Below are 19385 nucleotides of genomic sequence, written 5' to 3'. Positions count from 1 at the left end.
TACTGGTGGTGGCGCTGCTAGGCGGCCATCAGGGGGCTGGGGCGGCATCGCTTCCCTTTGGCTCCGCCAGTCCCGAGCCCGGCCACGTCCCAGCTCCTCCCGAGGCCCGCGAAGGGCACACACGGCGCGGCCGCTCCCGCCGCCTCCGCTGCGGCTTCCCCGGCCCGAGCTCCGCCGCTCGACAGCGCGGCCGCCGGTCCCGAGCCGCCGCTGTCCCGTTCCAAACAGCGAACGCCTGGGGCTGCCCGGCACAGGGCGGGTGAGGGGCACTTTGGAGGCCGTTCCTGGCCCCGGGCCGAGCGCTGACAGCTGCGTCTCGCCGGCAGGGAAGGCGCAGCTGGGCTTAAAGGAGCGGTACCGGCTGGGTTCGGGTTCGCTGCTGGGGCACGGTGGCTTCGGCAGCGTCTGGGAGGCGACAGGGCTCTCGGACGGCAGCCGGTGAGTGGCGGGGCTGGCGGCGGACGCAGTAGGAGGAGGAGGGTGGAGGAGGATGGCACTCGACAGGGCGGGCGGTGAGCTCAGCCCGCTGCTGCCCTTGGCCTGCAGGTGGCCATCCAAAGGGTGCCACGGAACCGCGTCTGGCTCTGGGGCGAGCTGGTGGGTGAGCGGGGGAACAGCGGGAGAAGCCGGGGCGTGCCGGCGGGGAAGAGCCGAGGCCCGGCAGGGTGAAAGCTGCCAGGACCCTGGAGGGAGAGCGGGCGTGGGTCTGGCAGAGCATCCCGGGCTGGGACTTCCCGACCCCTGGCACGGCATCTGCCCCACCGAAGGCATCGTGGCTCACCGCTGGAGGTCGTGCTGCTGGACAAGGTGTCCATAAACTTCCCTGGTGTCGTCCAGTTGCTGGAGTGGCTTGAGCTCCCCAACAACATCGTGGTGGTGCTGCACCTCGTGCCTCAACATCTCAGGGTCCAGCCTGGGTGTGGCAGCAGGGAGTCTCCCTTTTGCGGCTAGTCGTGACGCTGAGTCTTCAGCCCAGTTACTTTTGAGCAGGGGTGGCTGGGGACCAGCTTCCAGCCCTGCTGGCAGCCTTTGCCAGCCACTCTTCCCAGGACTGGCTGCCCTGTGGCAAAACCCACCTGTGGGTGGGGGTAGCAGAGAGCGGGGGACAGAATCTGTGCATCAGCCGGTTTGATGTGCAGGTGACAAAGGGCTTGCACTGCTGTGCTCACCTTGTTTGCCTTGGCCTCATAATGTTTTCTGGGGCAATGCAAGAAGAAAGGGTGAAGGCATGGTTTTGCCCCAGCACTGAATGGGTTTTTCCTTGTCGTGGTCAAGGCTTGCAAGGCCTTCCACTGCCCTTTTTCAACACCAGTGGGTTCTTTTCTAACCCCAAGTTTGTACCTGAGTCCCAGGTTGGTGGTGAGAGGGCAGCGGGTCAGAGGGCAGCACACACCATGTGTCACTGGTGAAGCCCCTGTGTGCCCAGGGATGCTGGGGCCAGGTTGTGGGAGCAGCAGCATGCCAATGATGACCTCCATCTGTATTCCATAGGAACACTGTCCTGCAGCCCTCCGGAATGGACCCCTTTGGCTGGTACTATGGCAAGCCAGCTACCATCTGGTCCCTGGGCATCCTGCTGCACCAGATGGTCTGCAGATTTTTGGCTTTTTAATGCATATTTTAGGAATTTTTTGGCCATCTTTAGTGCAGTTTTTGGGGGATTTTTGCGTTTCTTAGTGTGTATTTACAGTTACAACAACTGTGGTATTTACTGAACCACTGGCAGCATCCTTATGTTATTACATTAGAAGTCACTCTGGCTTCTGGAAGAGCTGGCTGTAGGAAATGATTGGGCAGATTCCCTTGTGGCATCTGCCTGGGCTGCCCCACCCACAGATAGATTTCAACAGGCTCAAGGATGGCTTGAGTTTTTTCATCAGGCTGCTGGTATTGCAATGTCAGTTTGGTCTCACTGCTAGTGAAGCTCAGGGATTAGTCGTTATAAATGAGAAACAAAGTCTCGATATTTAGCAAAATTTAGGTTGCTTTATTTGATATAGAGGGAGCAAGCATCGCTGGGGAATGTGAGGGGTCACAGCCCACTCCATGCTCAGTCCAACCTTTGTTTGCAGCTCCTTTTTATAGTATGGTTTTTCTTGTGGTAATCAATAATTGTTATTTTTTTATTGTCATAATTCTGCCAGGTAAGTAGTGGTGGTCAGAAAAACATCTGTGGGACCACTTGTGTGAAATCTTCGGACAATTTGTCAAGTAACCATCTGGTTTTGTTGGATAAAGAACAGCAGAAATGGGAAGTCTGGTCTTAGCAGATAGGTTGCAATTGATTACACAAAGGCAGGAAATCTGATTTTGCAAAATCTTTCAGGCTGTAGGAAAACCTTGTTTTGCCAATAAAACCTTGATTTATTCAACTGGTATTGAATACAATTTACTAAAAAAGACAAGAGTCATAACAGGGGGATTTAAACAGATTGATTTAATCATACATATTTTTCTCTATCTAATGTCCATGCTTCATTTCAGACCTAAGAGTTCTGGTTTGTACAAACCCCAATACTTCTATGATTAACACGAATCTTTTTTCAATTGTCACATTAGTGAAAGCATGTCCTGATTGGCAGCAATTTAAAAGAGGAAATTGGGTGAATCCTTGTGGGCTGGGACCATTAGAGGTTTGACAGATGGATGTTACACACATAGCTGAATTTGGGAGACATATGTACACGTAGTCATTGACACCTTTTCATTAGCTCTTTGCACTATAGCACAATTAGGTGAAACTAGTATGCACGTGCAGAGACACTTCCATTCTTCCTTTCCAGCCTTAGGAATCCCTCAGGAAATCAAAACAGATAACAATGTGGCAAAAGCAACATTGCAATTTTTACAACTGTGGGGTGTTCATCATCTTACAGGCACTCCACCTTCACCCACAAGACTGTTGTTCAAACATTAAAGCATTTGCTTCACAAACAAAAAAGGGGGGAAGTCAGGCTATTTCCAAATGACAGGTTAAATAAAGCAGCATATGTAATGAACTATTTACATTTAGCACCAGGGAGAGCTATGCCACCGGCAGTGATTCATGGTAGTGGTCTAGGAGATGGTTTAACAGGTTTTAAAGATCACATTTTCTTGGAACTCTGAAAAATAGTTAAAATTCTGAGACAGCACAGGGTAAGATCATAGGAAACCTGCTGAAATAAGAGAAAGAATTAATCAAAAATTAAAACAAAGGAATGTTGCGCAAGTCCAAATTAAACAGTAAAATGCAGGTCACAAAATCATTTTGTAATACAGAATTCATACTCTTAATGCGATGCGTTTGAAATTAAATATGGAAACTAAATATGAGTCTTAAAAATTGATCTTATAGAGAAATACTGTTCTTTCCAGTATACATAAAATAAATTTTGGGTTGAATTAAATTCTACAGTATAAGTGATGGTCCTAGAAGTGGTCCTGATTTGTGTATATGAATAATTGAATTGATGATTTGACAAATACAAAATAGAAATTTATGACAATTTGGTTTGAAGGAAAAGCTAAAATACCAGCAAAAATGTGTGAAGCATACATTTGGAAGTTTCTTCTTTATACAAATTCAAAACTTATTAAATCATAATGAGGGCATTGCAAAGACCGAGAAGCTGTTTTTTAAAACCATTAACTATATACAGGCCGGACCAGGGAGCAGCGGTGACTTGGTGGGGAGAGGGTCGGCGGCAGCGAGGCGGCGGAGGAGCGGGGAAGGCGTGCAGAGTCCGCTGCGGGTTCTGGGCGCCTCTTCCCCCGCAGCGGTTCCCCTTCTGAGGGGACTTGGACTGCCCCGACTGCGTGCTGGCCGAGATCGGCGCTCTGGCCAAAATACTGACGTGCCAGCCCCCCGCCTGCTGCGGGCCCGCTGCTCCCCCTCCTTCTCCTCCGCAGTCCTCGGTGAAGCCGGAGCTGATCTGCGCCCCGGTGCTGCGGGACCTGCTGGGGGAGGCTATCGAGGTAAGTGTGGGGCTACTGCACTGGAGGCCAAGTGTTTCAATACTACAATGGCATAATCAACAGCATTAATTAATCTCCTGTTCTTCATGCAAGCCTCGGTGTTAAGAATGCTACTGGCCTCTACTAGTAGAAATACCGTGCATAGTAAGTGTTATTGGTATTAATATTTAGGTAAGAATTGTTAGTGTTAGCACTGGTAGTGTGTTAGCTGGTGTTTATCACGACGCTCTGCTCCCCCACAGTGTGACAAGATCCTGAAGCTGACCTCAGATGCAAAGTTAGGTGAGCACTGCTGTCCTTACCACCATCCCCTGATGGAGCCGTGCTCTAGGGATGGGCAGCAAGGCATCTGGGAATACCTTGCCAGAGTTGACAGAGCTCACCCTCCCTCCCGTCTGCAGAGTCAGGGATGTGAAGGTGACCATTGCTGTCCTTGGCTTTATCTTCTCCAGCACCGCCAAGGACAGCGTAGACATTGAGTCTCTGTCAAGTGAGCTGCAGCAGCTGGGACTGCCCAAAGGTCAGGGAAACCCTCGAGATGCCACGGTGAACCAGAGCTGGCGGGATGTTGCTGACAGTTCCCAGCCCTGCCTCCTTCACACCCAGCTGGAGGGCAGGCTGGCTGCCGTGCTGTTCTCCATCATCTCCCTGCTGTACCATCAGTCCCTGGGGGCTCCTCAGGTGCTCTGGTGGGGTTTGGCAGCTGCAGGTCTGGTGTGACCAGAAGGGTTCCTCTCTCGTCTCCCTTCACGAGCAGAGCATGCCAGTGGGTTGTGCCATTTTACATGTGATTGAGTCACAAAACTTCAGGAAACTGAGGACTTGTTACAGGTGCAGGACAGGTTTAGAAGAGACTTTGGAAAAAATCTCCGTCTTCCTCAGTCCACAGGGACAGCTCACAGTAATCCTCTGGAGAGTGGAGCAATGTTTGTGTGGAAAGATGACCAGGGGTAAAATCAGAGGAAACTGAGAAATTTTATTTATATCCTAATGTTATAATGGGGCTGAAATTTTAGGGTAAAATACAGGTGCTGTTCCCAGGGTGGAACTTGGTTGGCATGCTCCGCCATGATTCTCCATACAACCATAAACACCTGCTGAGGGGTGTGGAGTGGAGCAGAGTGGAGAGGGGAGTGGAGAGTGACCAGGCTCTGCTGAAAATCTTGCAGGGGCAGCAACTTCATGGTGCTTTGAAGCTGATTAACTGCAGGGCAGCTGTGAGAGACAAGATGTCTTGCTGCCAAGCCTGCAGTTGTGGCAAAATCGCTTTCCTTGGAAGAATGTGGTTGTCATTATAGCCTGATTGTAATATTAATGCACACCTCCCTCCCAAAGTTGCTTGCCTCCAAGGTGGGACCACCTCTTACTGGGCACCAGCACTATACTTTTTTTTGACTGTATCTTTAAAAGTGAAGTGAGGAAATTTAACACCAATCAGTAGTAAATATATGCATGACTAGAGTCACTCAAGCTTCACCTAAATGTAAAGAAATAGTATAAAATAAACCAAGAATGGAGAAGAAGTTAGGGAAGGCTCCATCATAACTGCTGGGATCAGTCAATGGTCTGAACCTGTATTCTCTCCATAGGAGCACCTGTTGGGTTAGAAATGCACTCTGCCTGCTGATTTTTTTTTTTTTGGGGGGGGGCTACAGTTTGTCTGTATATTGCTTTGAATAAGTTTTTGCAATCAAATACTATCACCATCAACACCATTAACAACAATCCCTGAACCTCAATCTGTCACAATTTTATATTCATAAATTTATATTCCATAAACTGTTAATGTGACTCCTTCACAGATGTTAGCAGTTGCCAGCAGCAGGTAACTTACTCAAATAGGAAATCCCACTGAGGGGTCATAAAGTGGGAAGACCTGCTGAGGAGTCTCCCTTATGCTGTGTGCCTATTTCCTTGAATGTCAGTCAAACTTCCCTCCAATCCAGCAGGACTGCTCAATGAAGGATCCTTGTAACAGGATACTGACAGACTGGTCAGGCACAAGAGTCTCAGCTTTCCTGGGGCGCTGACCGACAAATTAAATACTAAGGGTCGAGGAAATCTTCCCTTTTCACATGCCAGTTCTCCAAACACCAGGTTGTGATTCCTTGCAGGAACTCTAAAACTGCAGACATGCACATGCCTGAGCATGAGCCTGCCTAGAAAACTGTTGGTGGCTACTCTAAACATGATCACTCACTCATGCTCCAATGACAGTATTTACTTAATCTCCCTTACTAAGTCCTCCCTTCAGTGAAAACCCAGACACTGTTCAGAATACTCCTGTGGTGGATGGACCCTGGCTGGATGGCAGGTGCCCACCAAAGCCTCTCTGTCAATCACTTCTCAGCTGGATAAAATACAAAAAGGCTCATGAGCTGAGATAAGGACAGGGAGACATTGCTCAGTGATTACCATCACAGGGAAAAAAAGGAAGAAATTGATGAATTTATTACCAATCAAAATCAGAATAGGATAATGAGAAGTAAAACAAATCTTTAAAACACCTTTCCCCCATCCCTCTCTCCTTCCCAGGACTAATTTTATTCCCAATTTTCTCCCTCCTCCCCACCAGAAGTGCAAGAAGGTGAGAACGGAGGTTATGGTCAGTTCATGCCGCTGCTTCCCTCTCAGGAGTCCTTGTGCTGCTGCATCATGAGATCACTCCTACAGGAGACAGTTCTCCATTAATTTCTCTAATATGAGTCCTTCTCATGGGCTGTGGTTCTTGACGAGCTGCTCCACTGTGAGGTGCCTTCCCTGGGGTCAGTCTCTCAGGAACTGCTCTAAAGTGGGTCCCCAGTGGGGTCACAAGTCCTACTAGGAAACCTGCTCTTCTCTCCACAGGTCTTTCCAAGACCTGCTCCAACATGGGGCTGTTCCACAGGCTGCAGGTGGATTCTGTTTCCCTGCTGCAGACCTCTTTGTGCTCCAGGAGGACAACCTGCTTCACTATGGGCTGCAGGAAAATCTCAGCTCATGTACCTAAAACACCTCCTCCCACTCCTTCTTAGCTGACTTCGGTGTCTGCAGAGCTGTTTCTTTTTCATATTCTCAGTCCTCACTTCTCTAGGTGCAGTTGCTTCTGCCCAATAACTTTTCCTTCTTAAATCTGTTATTCCAATGTGTTACTACCATGGCTGAAGGTCTCAGGCTTGGCCAGTAGCATCCTGGAGCCGGCTGGCATTGTCTCTGCCAGACACAGGGGAAACTTGCAGCATCTTCTCAAAGAAGCCACTCCTGTAGCCTCCCTGCTACCAAAACCTTGCCATGCAAACCAATACATGTGAATATCACAGAAGCCTAAATATAAAGAAGAATAAGTCTAATCTAAAGTTTTGTTACAGGTCTGCAAGTTCGTCCTCCTTGTACAGGAAAAACATTCCAACTATGGCGTAGGCACTCAATTGAACATTTCCTGCATTCTTTTCTTCTGGTTCTCTTCCCAGATTCAAAGGAGCTTCTGATCATGACCTTATCTAATGAGCAGTGAACAAGACACAGTTTGCTGAGTCTATCTATGCTGCATCACTCTTCCAATCATGTACAAAATCAGTCATTTATGGCAGCACTGATCTAGAGTATCAGCTTCACTCTGGCATTCACATGAACAGCACAATTCACAAGTCACCTTGGTGAGTTGTTTCTTTCGATTAGATTGTCTCCTCAAGAACAGGAAGAAAGACCAATAAAGGATGTGTGAGGCAATAATATTAGGCTCATCTTCAAACACTGCATTTTTCATAGAGTAACAGAATGGTTTGGGTAGGAAGGGACCTCAAAAATCATCTTGTTTCACCCCCGTGCCATGGGACTAGATCAGGTTACTCCAAGCCTTGTTCAGTGTGGCCTTGAACGTCCCCAGTGACTCAGTTGTATGAGAGAATAAGTGGGACCATGAGTATATAAAAGATTTGTTCTCTCAAGTAATTCTTCCACTTTGGGAAGTGAGAAGAATATGAGTAGCGTATTTTCTCTGGTTACAGAAGCTGCTCCAAAGTGCTGACTTGTTTGCTAGAGTTCTTTGGTCACAGAAAGCTCAAAGAGCTGCATCTGAGCACAGATTTTTTTACTATCAGACTGTTTTTTTCTTTCAGTTCCTGTGATCTTTTGACTAAAGCTGCTTCTGTAGAGACTACCAAATCCAAGCACATCTGGTATGGACAACCATGCTGGTGTTTATGAACCAATACCATGACAAGAACAGTGCAAGCTGCATTCTTTTGACGGTTCTCTACACTAATAACAGCTTGAAACTCTTATTTTGTATGTCAGAATATTTCCTTCACACTCCACCACCCAGTTCTGCTAGTGCTCTTCACAAACTTGGCCTTACTTTTAATCCATTTCAAAGTGATAATCTGGGACACAGAATGGAAAGGAAATTTGTGCCCTGAAATTTGCCCTTTATATTTCAGAAAAGCAAGTCAAATGCTGCCACCCAGATTCAGTTTTTCTGAACCTGCCCTGCATTTATGTGGCTAAGCTTCAGTATTTGTACAGGAACATACAGTCAGATACACAAACATAGCAGTGTCTTTCTGTTCCTACTTCCATATTCATGTTTATGGAAATTTTATTTTGAAAAATGCTGTCTCTCCTTCCTTGTGTTTCTACACCCTTCTGTCTGTTGGCACAGCATTTTCTCCCAGCTTGATTTATACACTATGCCGACGGTTGTTTATCATGGCCACAATGTGTGACAGGTCCAAACTTTTCATCATAACCTCCATGAACTCCTCATCTTTTCTTGCTCCCTCCACAAATTCATCCAGAGAAAGTTCACCTGTGTCAGACATAAATAAAAGACATCAGAATCCACATCTGGCAGGAAAAGCAGTACAGTAATCTAACTGTAGAGACCATTTACTATATAGGCACTGTTCTAAGGCACAGCTCTAAAGTCCTCAGAGTCTTCTTATGCTTTTATGAAACATTCCCAGTATCCAGACAACACCTGCTTCTTTTTTTTTTCCCATACAAAGGAAGAGGTACATAAGGAAGAACAATAGAAGTGGGTAACTAAGAAGTGGGATCATAGCATCCTTTTTGGCTCAACCTATCGTAGTATTAACCTGCCATATACTTGCTGATTTTCAATGATAAAGGAAGTGACAGAAGGAGGCTGTGCCAGGCAGAAACAAATTTATTCTGTCCTAGGCCAAAAAACCCTTTTGCAAAGAAGCAGCTCAGCAGAGTTATTCTGGAATAACAAAAGAGCCTGCCAGAAAATAATGAGCACCTGAAGTAGCAAGGAAAGAGATACCTCTCAGGGACATACACAGACTACAGTGACACTTGACCAGCTTTTCACTGAGTACTTCATGTTCTTGCTGTACTGCCTGCAGCAGACCCAGTGAAGAAACTCTGAAGTTCAACATTAAATTCCAGTTCTTCCTTTCCTGAAGGAAGTGAAATGCTGAAGTACTTGGGAGCTGCTGGGGCCATTTGTTAGTACTATCCACTTCTAACTGCCATGAGCTACATAGCAACATACAAAAAGAAAAAGAAAACACCACTCCAAAACCCCACTACCAAAGTAATGTGGACAAAACAAAGTTGAGAGACAGTAGAGGAAACAAATCCTGTCACACAGGTAATGTATAATGCCAGGACAAAAATCCTTTTTGGTCCATGGAGAATGCATTACTAGCTGAGAATGCAAATAGAAAGAAAATACAAAGTGAAGAGGCCTAAAGTTCAACCAAGAAAGGAAAAATTGTATGTTACTCTGATGAAAAGAGACTGTCTGAGCTCTGTGGCAAAGGGAGCAATCTTACCGTCGCCGTTCACATCAATCCTGTCAAAGACTCGGTTGGTGAACTCTTCTGCACTAGTTTCATGGTCACCACCATTAATAGCTCGAATAGCCTAAAATAGAAGAGCAAGAGTAAGAAGCTGCCTAACGACTCCCACACTGATTCCACACGTCAGCATAGATTCAGAATAAGACCGTCATGCCTGGTACCTTCCCCATACAAATGAACCAGCATCATAGGAAAACAAAGGACAAATCATCAGGCCTAAGGGATGGCACTGAAGGGTGCAAAGGGAGCGTGGCTCTGGAGCACAGGATGAGCAGCAAAACCCAGAGGATTAGCCAAATTCTGCTTAGGTACAGTTTATGCTGCAGAAATGGCAGAATCAGAATCCACCTAATCAATCCACTTTGGTCCAGTTTGTGGCCTTGGCTTGGTACACCCAGCCTCACCCACTGTCAAACGCCTTCCACACTTGACATTATGAAATTCCTTTGTTGTATGCTCTGGTAATTTATTTCAGTTCTTACTTTCACAGTTTCCATTTATATACTGCTTCCTGTGTGTCTGGCTTCTCCCTAAAGCTCAATGGAAATTATTTTCATCTTGAGAAACTAAGCCTTATCCACTTATGTTTGCTACAATTCTTATTCATAGCTACATAGCGCAGGATTCTCTTTTCTTTCAATGCTAATTATTTCCTTTGTTTAAGGATGTCAGTGAAATATTTCAGAGCCTTTGTACTGATTCTAAGACTATGAATTTTCTAGTTTTTAGCCTTTGATATTTGGTAAGTTTCTTAACTTTTTTTAAACACTATTTTACTGAAACTAATATCATCTCAGCAATTTCCTAAGGTTATCAAAAAAGACACTCAACTACACCCACAAAATACGAAATACAATAAATTTCTTGCCACCAGTTGTTGCCCACAGGACTTGTTTCTCAAGAGCTCTGTGTTAACTATTGCTAGCTGTTGCTTCACTGTAATGTATGAAGCTACTAGCAGGAGGCTGTATTTTACTACAGGTATTGATTTTGGTCAGGTCTTTCTGATACCCAGCTCTAAAATTCTTATCCAGATGAGAATGCATTGTTAACATCTTAGTAGTGCTTTATCAAATCAATTTTATGACATTTCATATTCAGAAATGTCATTTATTTAGAGTTATTGAATCTTACCTGCAGTTTGGTAATTTCCCATTACCTGCAAAATAATCTGAATTTGCAGCATAATTAATTCTGAGATATTTATAGTGATCTTTATGCCTGCAATTCCAACTCCAACTCCACAACAGCTATTTGCATACAATCCTTTCCATTCTTACTCTTCTTTAAGCTATTCACACAAATCAGAAATGTTTTATTGTCTTGATATTTAGAAGCTGATTCTAAAAAGCAAATTGAGAGTAGCTCTCTAACTTCTCATGCGTAAAAGGACATATGAAGGACACATTGCAGAGATAGCAACTGGCAGTCACAGCGTCTGATACCTTGTAAAGTGCAGTTAAGGTCACAGGTAGCTACAACAATTTTATGGTTAGCTATGCTGTAACATAAGCTGTGATGATAAAGTGTCCATCAAGTCTGCTTATTGCATGATACAGTGGTGGGCACTTCTGCTCAGAGAAGGAATGATCATTCATATGGGAAACAGCAAAGGTCTTACTTGTGTGATTTGTCTTTAAGGAAAGAGGCAAGAACACACCCCTGGAGATTCACCTTAATGATGTTGAGCAGTTCATGTCGATCAATGCAGCCATTGCCATCTACATCATAGAGCTTGAAATACCACCGCAATTTTTGCTCCATCTTCCCTCGGAGAACGAGGCTGAGGGCAGCCACATATTCCATGAAATCAATATATCCATCCTGTCAGAAAAAAACCCAAATTGTGACAGGAATAAACTGAGGGCATTGCTGCTCTGGAGTTGTTTCACCATATTGTTCTTTAGATTCACAGCTGAAAGAGAAAGGCCAACAAATGGCATAGAGACTTGGACTTAGGAAAAATCTTTAGTGCACAGACACATGTTATTTCCCTAGCCACTAAACACCTAGGTTCCTAAAGTTATGATCTATTACATAGAAGCTCCCCTCTGCTCACCATCTGCAGTGAGGGAACCTGCCACTCCTGGTTGTCAGCATGAACAAAGCCCCCTCTGTGCACCAAAGCTGACTGCCTTTGGCCTCCCGAGAGAGAATATTGAGCCCAACCCATGGGCTGAAAGTTTTCTGTACTAGTCTGCTCTGCCTTTTTGGGAAAGTATGCTATTCCACTAAGCCGTAGATCTCCATTCTGTGGAAAATAAAGTGACTTGGGGATATTTTGTAAAATACATAGGATGTCATTTGACCACTGGAAAAATATTCAGTATTTAGGTTTTTAATAATGCATTCCCTGACTCGAAAGAAAGAAAGAAAGAAAGAAAGAAAGAAAGAAAGAAAGAAAGAAAAACTCAAAAAGCTCTTGTTTCTTCTGCTAGAAAAATGCCAGTTAGTAAAGGTTCATCAGCCCTAGATTTAAAGCTGACTAAAATTTGAAGTGGTTAAAAACAAACTACAAATAAATCACATATCTAGGTCAAAGATTCCAAATAAACACTTCAACAAATTACAGAGCAAAAAAATGCAACTTTCCATTATTAAGGTATTTAAACCAAGTCATACGCCTTTATGAAATGGATGTTAATAAACATATGTGAAAGGTGAACGTAGGTGAATTAGCAGAGCATTGCTGTTTTACAGCAAGGATCACAACACTTAAAATACTCTTTCAGGGTGGGAAGAAGGGCATGACAGGCTGAGAGAGTTATGGGCTGGTCAGCCTGGAGAACAGAAGTTTCCAGGGAGACTTTGGTGCCCCTTCCAGTACTTAAAGGGGCTTAGAAAAATCTGGAGGGGTACTTTGGACAAGAGCATGTAGTGATAGGACACAAGGAAAATGGCCTTAAGCTGAAGGTGGGCAGATTTAGATTAGGTGTTAGGAAGGAATTTCTGACTGTGGGGGTGGGCAGGCCCTGGTACACAGTGCCCAGAGCAGCTGTGGCTGCCCCTGGATCCCTGGCAGTGCCCAAGGCCAGGCTGGACACTGGGGCTTGGAGCAACCTGGAATAATGTCCCTGCCTGTGGCAGGTATAATAAATGTGATTCTTGCTAACTAAATTGTAACTATATTGGCAAAATTGTACTTGTATTAATAGGAAGCAATTGTTGAAAGCAAAGAAAGGAAATGGTGAGGAAAAAGCAGATGGACTCCCTCAGAATTTAGGTGGGAGTAGTAGAAGGAGGGAGGTTTGATAAATCCCATCTAGAAATAAAAATTTTGACCTTGGACTGGGCCAAATTGGGATGACTCCAAGCATGGAACTTGAAATCACACAACACCAAGCTTAGTGTGCGTGTGCTACCTGCAAGGTTTCAGAGTGGACACTGATGAAGACACAGAGTCTTCATCATAAATAAGACCCCGAAAGGATGAGAGACCCCTAACTATTAGTAGAGCACAATAGAACACAATATAGTGGCATATAGTGACATAGATTTTAGGAATAGAAACCAGGAGGAGTTTTCCAGAAAGTTCTGTATTAATAAATTTTAGCATATAGTATATAAGTGAGATTTTTGGCCTGATTGTTTGATACGTGAGGAAGGGCAAGGCCCTCCCTGTATACCTGGCCGGTTTTGCTTATGCTTTATACGAGCCTTAATTATACTGAATTACTCACTGCCAAATTTTGTATATTTTTAAATACGCATATTTAATATATTTGATTGTATCCATTTATATACAATTGCTACTATTAAAATTGCTACTATTAAAAAATTGCTACTATTAAAAAAATTGCTGCTAAATTTATTTTTTTGTTTGGTAAATTGGACAGATAAAATAACATTTATAACACAGAGATGGCACTGGATGGTCAATAAAGTGCCTTCCACCCAGAGCATTCCATGTCTCTGTGACTCTGTGCTGCCCCTCCCTGCCATGCCCAGCACACAGAACCTGCCCCTCTGTGACAGCGGCCCTGTCTGAGGGCACTGTGAGGACCAGGAAGGCTGTGGGTGCTGTGGTGGTGGCTGCACTGCAGGTGACACCTCGGTTCTGCCTCTGCTACCTGCGCTGGCACCGATGGCTTTGCTGTGGCTGCTTGTGCTGCTGGCCCTGGCCTGTCCCGTGGGGGCCACCTGGGACACCTGCAGGTCAGTGGTCGCACTTAGGGGACCTAGGGTTCCCTACAGGGAATTCACATATTCCCCTCTTGACAGTGTTCCAGCCTCAGTCCCTGGCCAGTGCCCGGCCCCTGGCACCACCCGTCTGTGGGGCAGCAGCAGTATGGGGGAACAGATGCACCCCCCCGGGGGTCCCAGGCCCTCCTGCCACTCAGCACTGGGCAGGAAGGTGGTATGGGGGACCTGCAGCCTGAGCAGCAGCAGCTGCTGAGCAGGGAAGTGATGGCTTTGTGAGCCCGATGCCTCGCTCAGGGTCTCAGAGCTGAAATCCTGCTACATCGGCAGCAGCCAGAGGCGAGTTCCTGAACAGGATGTGTGCTCTGAGGGGAGCTGGACACCCCAGGGGCATAGGCTGGGAACCCCAGGGACACGGACTGGGTATCCTGGGGACATGACTGGGCACCTTTGGGACATGGGCTGGGCACCCTGGGGACATGGATTGGGTACAGAGCTGCTGGGGGCACTAGATGGGCTTTGTGGCCTTGGGGACAAGGAGAGGTAGGACAGGGACCTGTGGGTGGGGAAGGGAAGGGCAGACATGGGACAGGTTGGGCTGTGTGTGGGGGATGAGGGACTTGTCACACGCTCCTACCTAGCAGGTGTCAATGCTGCCCTGGAACATCTGTCCTCTGCACATCTGGGATCCATGTGCAGAGATGGGAGAATCCCCGAGCTGCTCCCAGCTGAGGGCTGGAGGCTCCAGACCCTGAGCAGAACCTTCCTGTGCTGGGAATGTGGAGCTGGCAGGGGCTGGGAGAGCAGAGCCAGCCCTGGGGCTGGGAGAGAGGAGCCAGCCCTGGGGATGGCAGCAGCCCCCACAGCCCCTGAGCTCTCTCTCTCGGCACAGGGGGACAGCGGGAGTCCCCTCGTCTGCAAGGACAATGGAGCTGACTACTTCTGGCTCGTGGGAATGAACAGCTGGGGAAGAGGCTGTAACAGAGCCAGGCACCCTGGGATCTACACTTCCACTCAGCACTTCTACAATTGGATCCTGCTCCAGACTGGCCTGAGCCCAGCCGAAAGAGCTGGTCCAGCACCAGAGCCAGTCATTACCTCGGCCCCTGAGCAGCGTATGAAACAAGAGGAGCCAGAGGAAGACATCAACTTGACCCCCGAGTACAGCCAGAGACCAGCGGTGACATCCTCGGGCATGTCACTGCCCCTGTCATTCTCACAGCAGATCCTGGTGCAATTCTGGAATCTGCTGCAGGACTTCCTGCAGTTTCTGAAGGACAAGAAAGCTTGAGCAGCAGGGGGATGAGCAGCATCCAGGGTTACAGTTGACCATGGCATTTCCTGGTGGGCCAAAGGTAGCCTTGGAGACAGAGGCTTCTCTGTCCTGCCCATGCTGCTCTGCTGCAGCCACAGCGATGCTGCCGTGACTGAGGTGTTGAAGTAAAGTTTGTGTGTTCACCATTAACCGTGCTTTCAGCCCTGCTCAGTGCACATGCAGGCTCGCAGAGTCCCTGCTCTGTCTGTCCCTCTACTGTGCCATTCACATTCATTCCTCAGCCTGGAGTGGGCTCCAGGGAAACCTCAGTGCCCCTTCCAGTGACTGAAACAGGTTATAATAATGGGGGAGAGCGGCTTTTTGCATGGGCAGGTTGTGACAGGACAAGGAGGAATGGTTTAAATCTAGAGGAGGGGAGATTTGGACAAGGTGTTGGGAAGGAGTTTTTACTCAGGGTGAGGTGAGGACCTGGCCCATGGAGTGTTCAAGGCCAGGGTGGACGGGGCTTGGAGCAACATGGGATAATGGAAGGTGTCCCTGCCCATGGGAGGAGGTAGAATGAGATGACCCTATAAGATCCCTTCCAATCCAAACCATTCTATAATTCTACAATTGTAAGTTACAAAAAAAAGAATACTGAAAATTTATCCTGTTTGTCATCACTAAACTTCTCAAAATCTGATGGTCCAGAAGGCAGATTATTTCATCCATCATGTTTGTATTATGAAAGGGTGGATTTTCCTCTGGTGCTTTTGTTCCTTGCTCTTGTTCATAAAAGGATCTTAGATAAAGTGAGTAACTGTTAACAGACTTAAGATTAACTGATGTAGGTCCATCACCACTAGTTGCTTCATTCCTCCTGAGAACACTATCACTTTATTTAGATGATAGCTTTTAATATTTTCTGACCAAATTTGGATTTGAGAATCTTCTTGTAACATCGTTTACTGCATAACACAGGGCTCACAGGAGAACTCTGGAATGCACAACATGCTTGAATAAATTTTTAAGTCCTTAAACATCCCAAGAAGGGAGAGAGGTGAAATGAAAGAAAGACTTGTGAAAAAGCTGTTTTACTTTAGCTTATGAAACTGCTTCTCATCACTATTATCATCCTGGGCACAGAGGACTTTGAGATGGTGTTCTTTGAGGTCTGCAGCCATTTCCAATCATTATATCCACCACAAGACCTCAGCTACCCGAATGGAGCCTATCTGCTCCTCTCTTTAAGAATTCTGTAATATTCCTAAGCATTCCTTAACTCCTTATGCTTTCTCACATCCAAAAGAACATTCTTTGTTGGTCCCTAAGCTTTCCTTCTTCAAGACTAACACTGTGACTTCCCACTTGGTTCTCATGCCTCTGTGACTGTATCCTCATTGACTCTGTTTCAGAACCTTGGAGCAGAGAGTAAAGCTGAATTTCCCCAGCATTCTATAAACACAGATTTCTTTATCATTAAGAATACAGGCCTGCAAATACAGGCCTGCAAGCATAAGCTGAAATACATATGGATAAAAAGCTGGCGAAAATGAGGGGCATTGCATCCTGATAGGAATGGTGGGGGCTACTGTTTTCTACCAGCAGTCTCATGTCACTCTGAGGAACACTCCCCACCCTACATGCCAGCTTCATGCAGCACCTCCCAGCACCAAGGAGCACCACAGACATTGTCTGCCTATGTGGTGTTAATTTCAGCTGCCAAATACCTGGAAATTACTCCTCTGTGAATGCTGTTATGATTTCTATTGTGTCTGATTCCTGTGGTCTCCATGATCTCATACAGCTATATTTTTGAATAATTAGAACATGTAAGAAGAATAATGAAATTAGCATTTTGCCGTTTAAACAAGGCCAAGTCAAATAATAGGCAATAATGAATTTTCAAAATTCAAAGATGAACTTGCATGAGGTCGTTAGATAATCAGGTGTACCTGTGTTTATGTCATCTGTGGTATTACCTGTCATCTATTGTACTACCTGTACACATTCATTTGCTCCTTACATTTAGCTACTTCACATTAGCATCCCTTGGCAGCTTTCCACACCAATGTTAGCATGAGAATATTTATGTTTTTTATGTCTGCAAGAGAAAGACAAAGACTCTGAAAGTGCAGGAGTTGAATCACTTCTAAGCAGCACGAGACAGTTAATTTCTTACTGGAGAGCTCACCTTGTTCATATCAAACGTGCGGAACATCTGCTCGATGTACTTATTGGCCTCTGGATCCAGCCCTCGAAGCCCAAAGAACTGCTTAAATTCATGCTCTGTCAGCTGTCCAGAAGGACACTCTGTCATGAATTTCTTGTACCAGTGGTGGATCTCGACAGCCTGTAGATCATCCACTGTGGAGCTGCTGTTGTTTCCCATATGTGTCTGTGGTCAGAAGGTTGATGCTACAGGGAATGATCCTCTTCCTCCTGTGGCTCTCACAGCACTGCCCATTTGCTCCTGTCCATACTCAACACTAATGTCACTTACATGACAGATCTAACTTTCTGCAAGCCAGTTATAAATGTTAATCTTCTTAGAGGCTGATCCACAAACCAGAAAGTTTCGATGATACAGTCTTCTTAGAATGGAAAGGAGATGCAAGATAATCTAGCAAATCACTGCTATTTTAGGAGCTAAAGCAGAAAGGGTGAGAAGGTTAATCAGACACGGGCATTGGAAGCTCTACTGGTTTGGTAGACTACCCTATTTTTAACCTTGATACAGTTATACATGAAGATAAGAGGAAATGCCCACAAGATGTGGGCTGTGAGGTTAAGTAAAGATCTGCTCCACTAAGTGGATTTGAGTCTCTGTTTTCTCAAACAGACATGTTGAATAACAGAATATGTAGGACCAGAAAGTGTTGCAGAAGTTCCCCAGTACAAGAATGAGGTTATGTGGAAAAAAGCTCATTTCCATGCAAACAAAAGAGCACAGAGGAATATTGTGGGGGAGGGGAACCCAACTAATCCCCTAGTTCTTGGGGAAATCCAAGAACCACTATGGAGGTGCAGTCAATCCATGAAATGCTCAACTGTGTAAAGGGGAAGGAGGAAAGAGAGACAACCACAGGCTGGGGAACACAAATTACCCAGGCAGCAAAATAAAGACCCTGTCCCAGATTCTTCTAAATCTGTTGCAGGGGAGCCATAAATCCCATTAGTCTAGACATCCAAACTAGTCACCCATCATGATGAGTGGGAGAGGTTGTAGAGTACCCTACAAACTGAGTACTGCCTAGGGGCATGGGAAACACCATGGCATCCAGGGAAAGAGCATTTGAGGACAAGAGTCACAACATGATATTTACGGGAGTAACAGAAAGTGGGGAAAGTGATATGTCTAGGTGGTTTGGGAATGAACAAGCATGAGAAAATGGAGGCAAGGGGAATAGAAGGGGTTGGTTGCATGGAGAATGGTGCTAATCATCTAATCATTATGAATGTCTATCCATGCCTTGTGCCTGGTCATCACAGTCTTTCCTGTCTTCTAACACCTTTTTTTTTTTTTTTTTTTTTTTTTTTTTCCCTGGCTGCACAGCACTGTGCTCTGGGCAAATATGTGTATGCATGGGGATTTAAATGCCCACAACTGGATTGAGTGAGACCATGTTAGTCTATGATCACTAGTAAATATCAAGCCAGACTAGCCAGCAAATAGGCTAAGAACTTTGTGAAACAGGTGTGTGTATGTCTCTGTTAGTGAGACCCTGCAGTAGTTGACTATTGGTGCTTCAGCTGACTTCAGTTGACTGAAGGTGCAGGGTTGAGGGTGACCCACCTGTCTGTTTCTCTACACAGGAGAGAGCTGCATCCTGAGCACCTCATCACATGTACTGGAGGGACACACAGTGTACGTGTCTGTTTGTATGTCGTTGTGCGCGATGGAATCTGTACCAGTGACAGTGGTGGGGTTGTACTCTTCGGAGGGTCTGGCATGTCCAGCTGCCAGTAGCTGGGGAGACCAGGCATTGAGAGGCAGCTGCTGAGTAGGCTGGATGTCTAAGACTACACACTCTGTGTGCTTCCCACTGATGGACCTTCACAGAATCACAGAATGGTTTTGGTTGCAGGAGTCCTTAAATATCATCTATTTATGCCCCTTGCAGTGGGCAGAAACACCTTCCACTAAAGCAGGTAACTAGAGGCTAGGCTCCCTTGTGGGCTATGCTCCTTTTGATGGATCCCAGGCTATAACTGGCTGTGAGAGC

General features: G+C 45.9%; 1 protein-coding gene across 1 annotated transcript; it reads right to left on the bottom strand.

Moving 5' to 3' along the window:
* Positions 1-8615: 8615 nt before the first annotated feature.
* Positions 8616-17551, bottom strand: LOC134043335 (guanylyl cyclase-activating protein 1-like). Its single transcript, XM_062491505.1, has 4 exons — positions 17354-17551; positions 11439-11588; positions 9738-9828; positions 8616-8743 (listed from the first exon to the last, which is right to left on the bottom strand). The coding sequence occupies exons 1-4, from the start codon at positions 17549-17551 to the stop codon at positions 8616-8618; spliced, it is 567 nt and encodes a 188-aa protein (XP_062347489.1).
* Between the last annotated feature and the right edge of the window lie 1834 nt (positions 17552-19385).

The sequence above is a fragment of the Cinclus cinclus genome, chromosome 4 (assembly GCF_963662255.1).
Source record: "Cinclus cinclus chromosome 4, bCinCin1.1, whole genome shotgun sequence".
In the NCBI taxonomy this organism is placed as follows: Eukaryota; Metazoa; Chordata; class Aves; order Passeriformes; family Cinclidae; genus Cinclus; species Cinclus cinclus.
Note: the sequence above shows the minus strand (reverse complement) of the source record. Positions and strands in the feature narration are given on the sequence as shown.

Bases quoted from the DNA above. Each gene is read 5' to 3' on its own strand.
- LOC134043335 (XM_062491505.1), bottom strand. From the start codon at position 17,551: ATGGGAAACAACAGCAGCTCCACAGTGGATGATCTACAGGCTGTCGAG. The intron at 9,829-11,438 runs GTGAATCTCCAG...CTTCTATTTTAG, and splicing joins AACTGCTCAACATCATTAAG to GCTATTCGAGCTATTAATGG. The intron at 8,744-9,737 runs GTAAGATTGCTC...TGTCTGACACAG, and splicing joins GATTGATGTGAACGGCGACG to GTGAACTTTCTCTGGATGAA.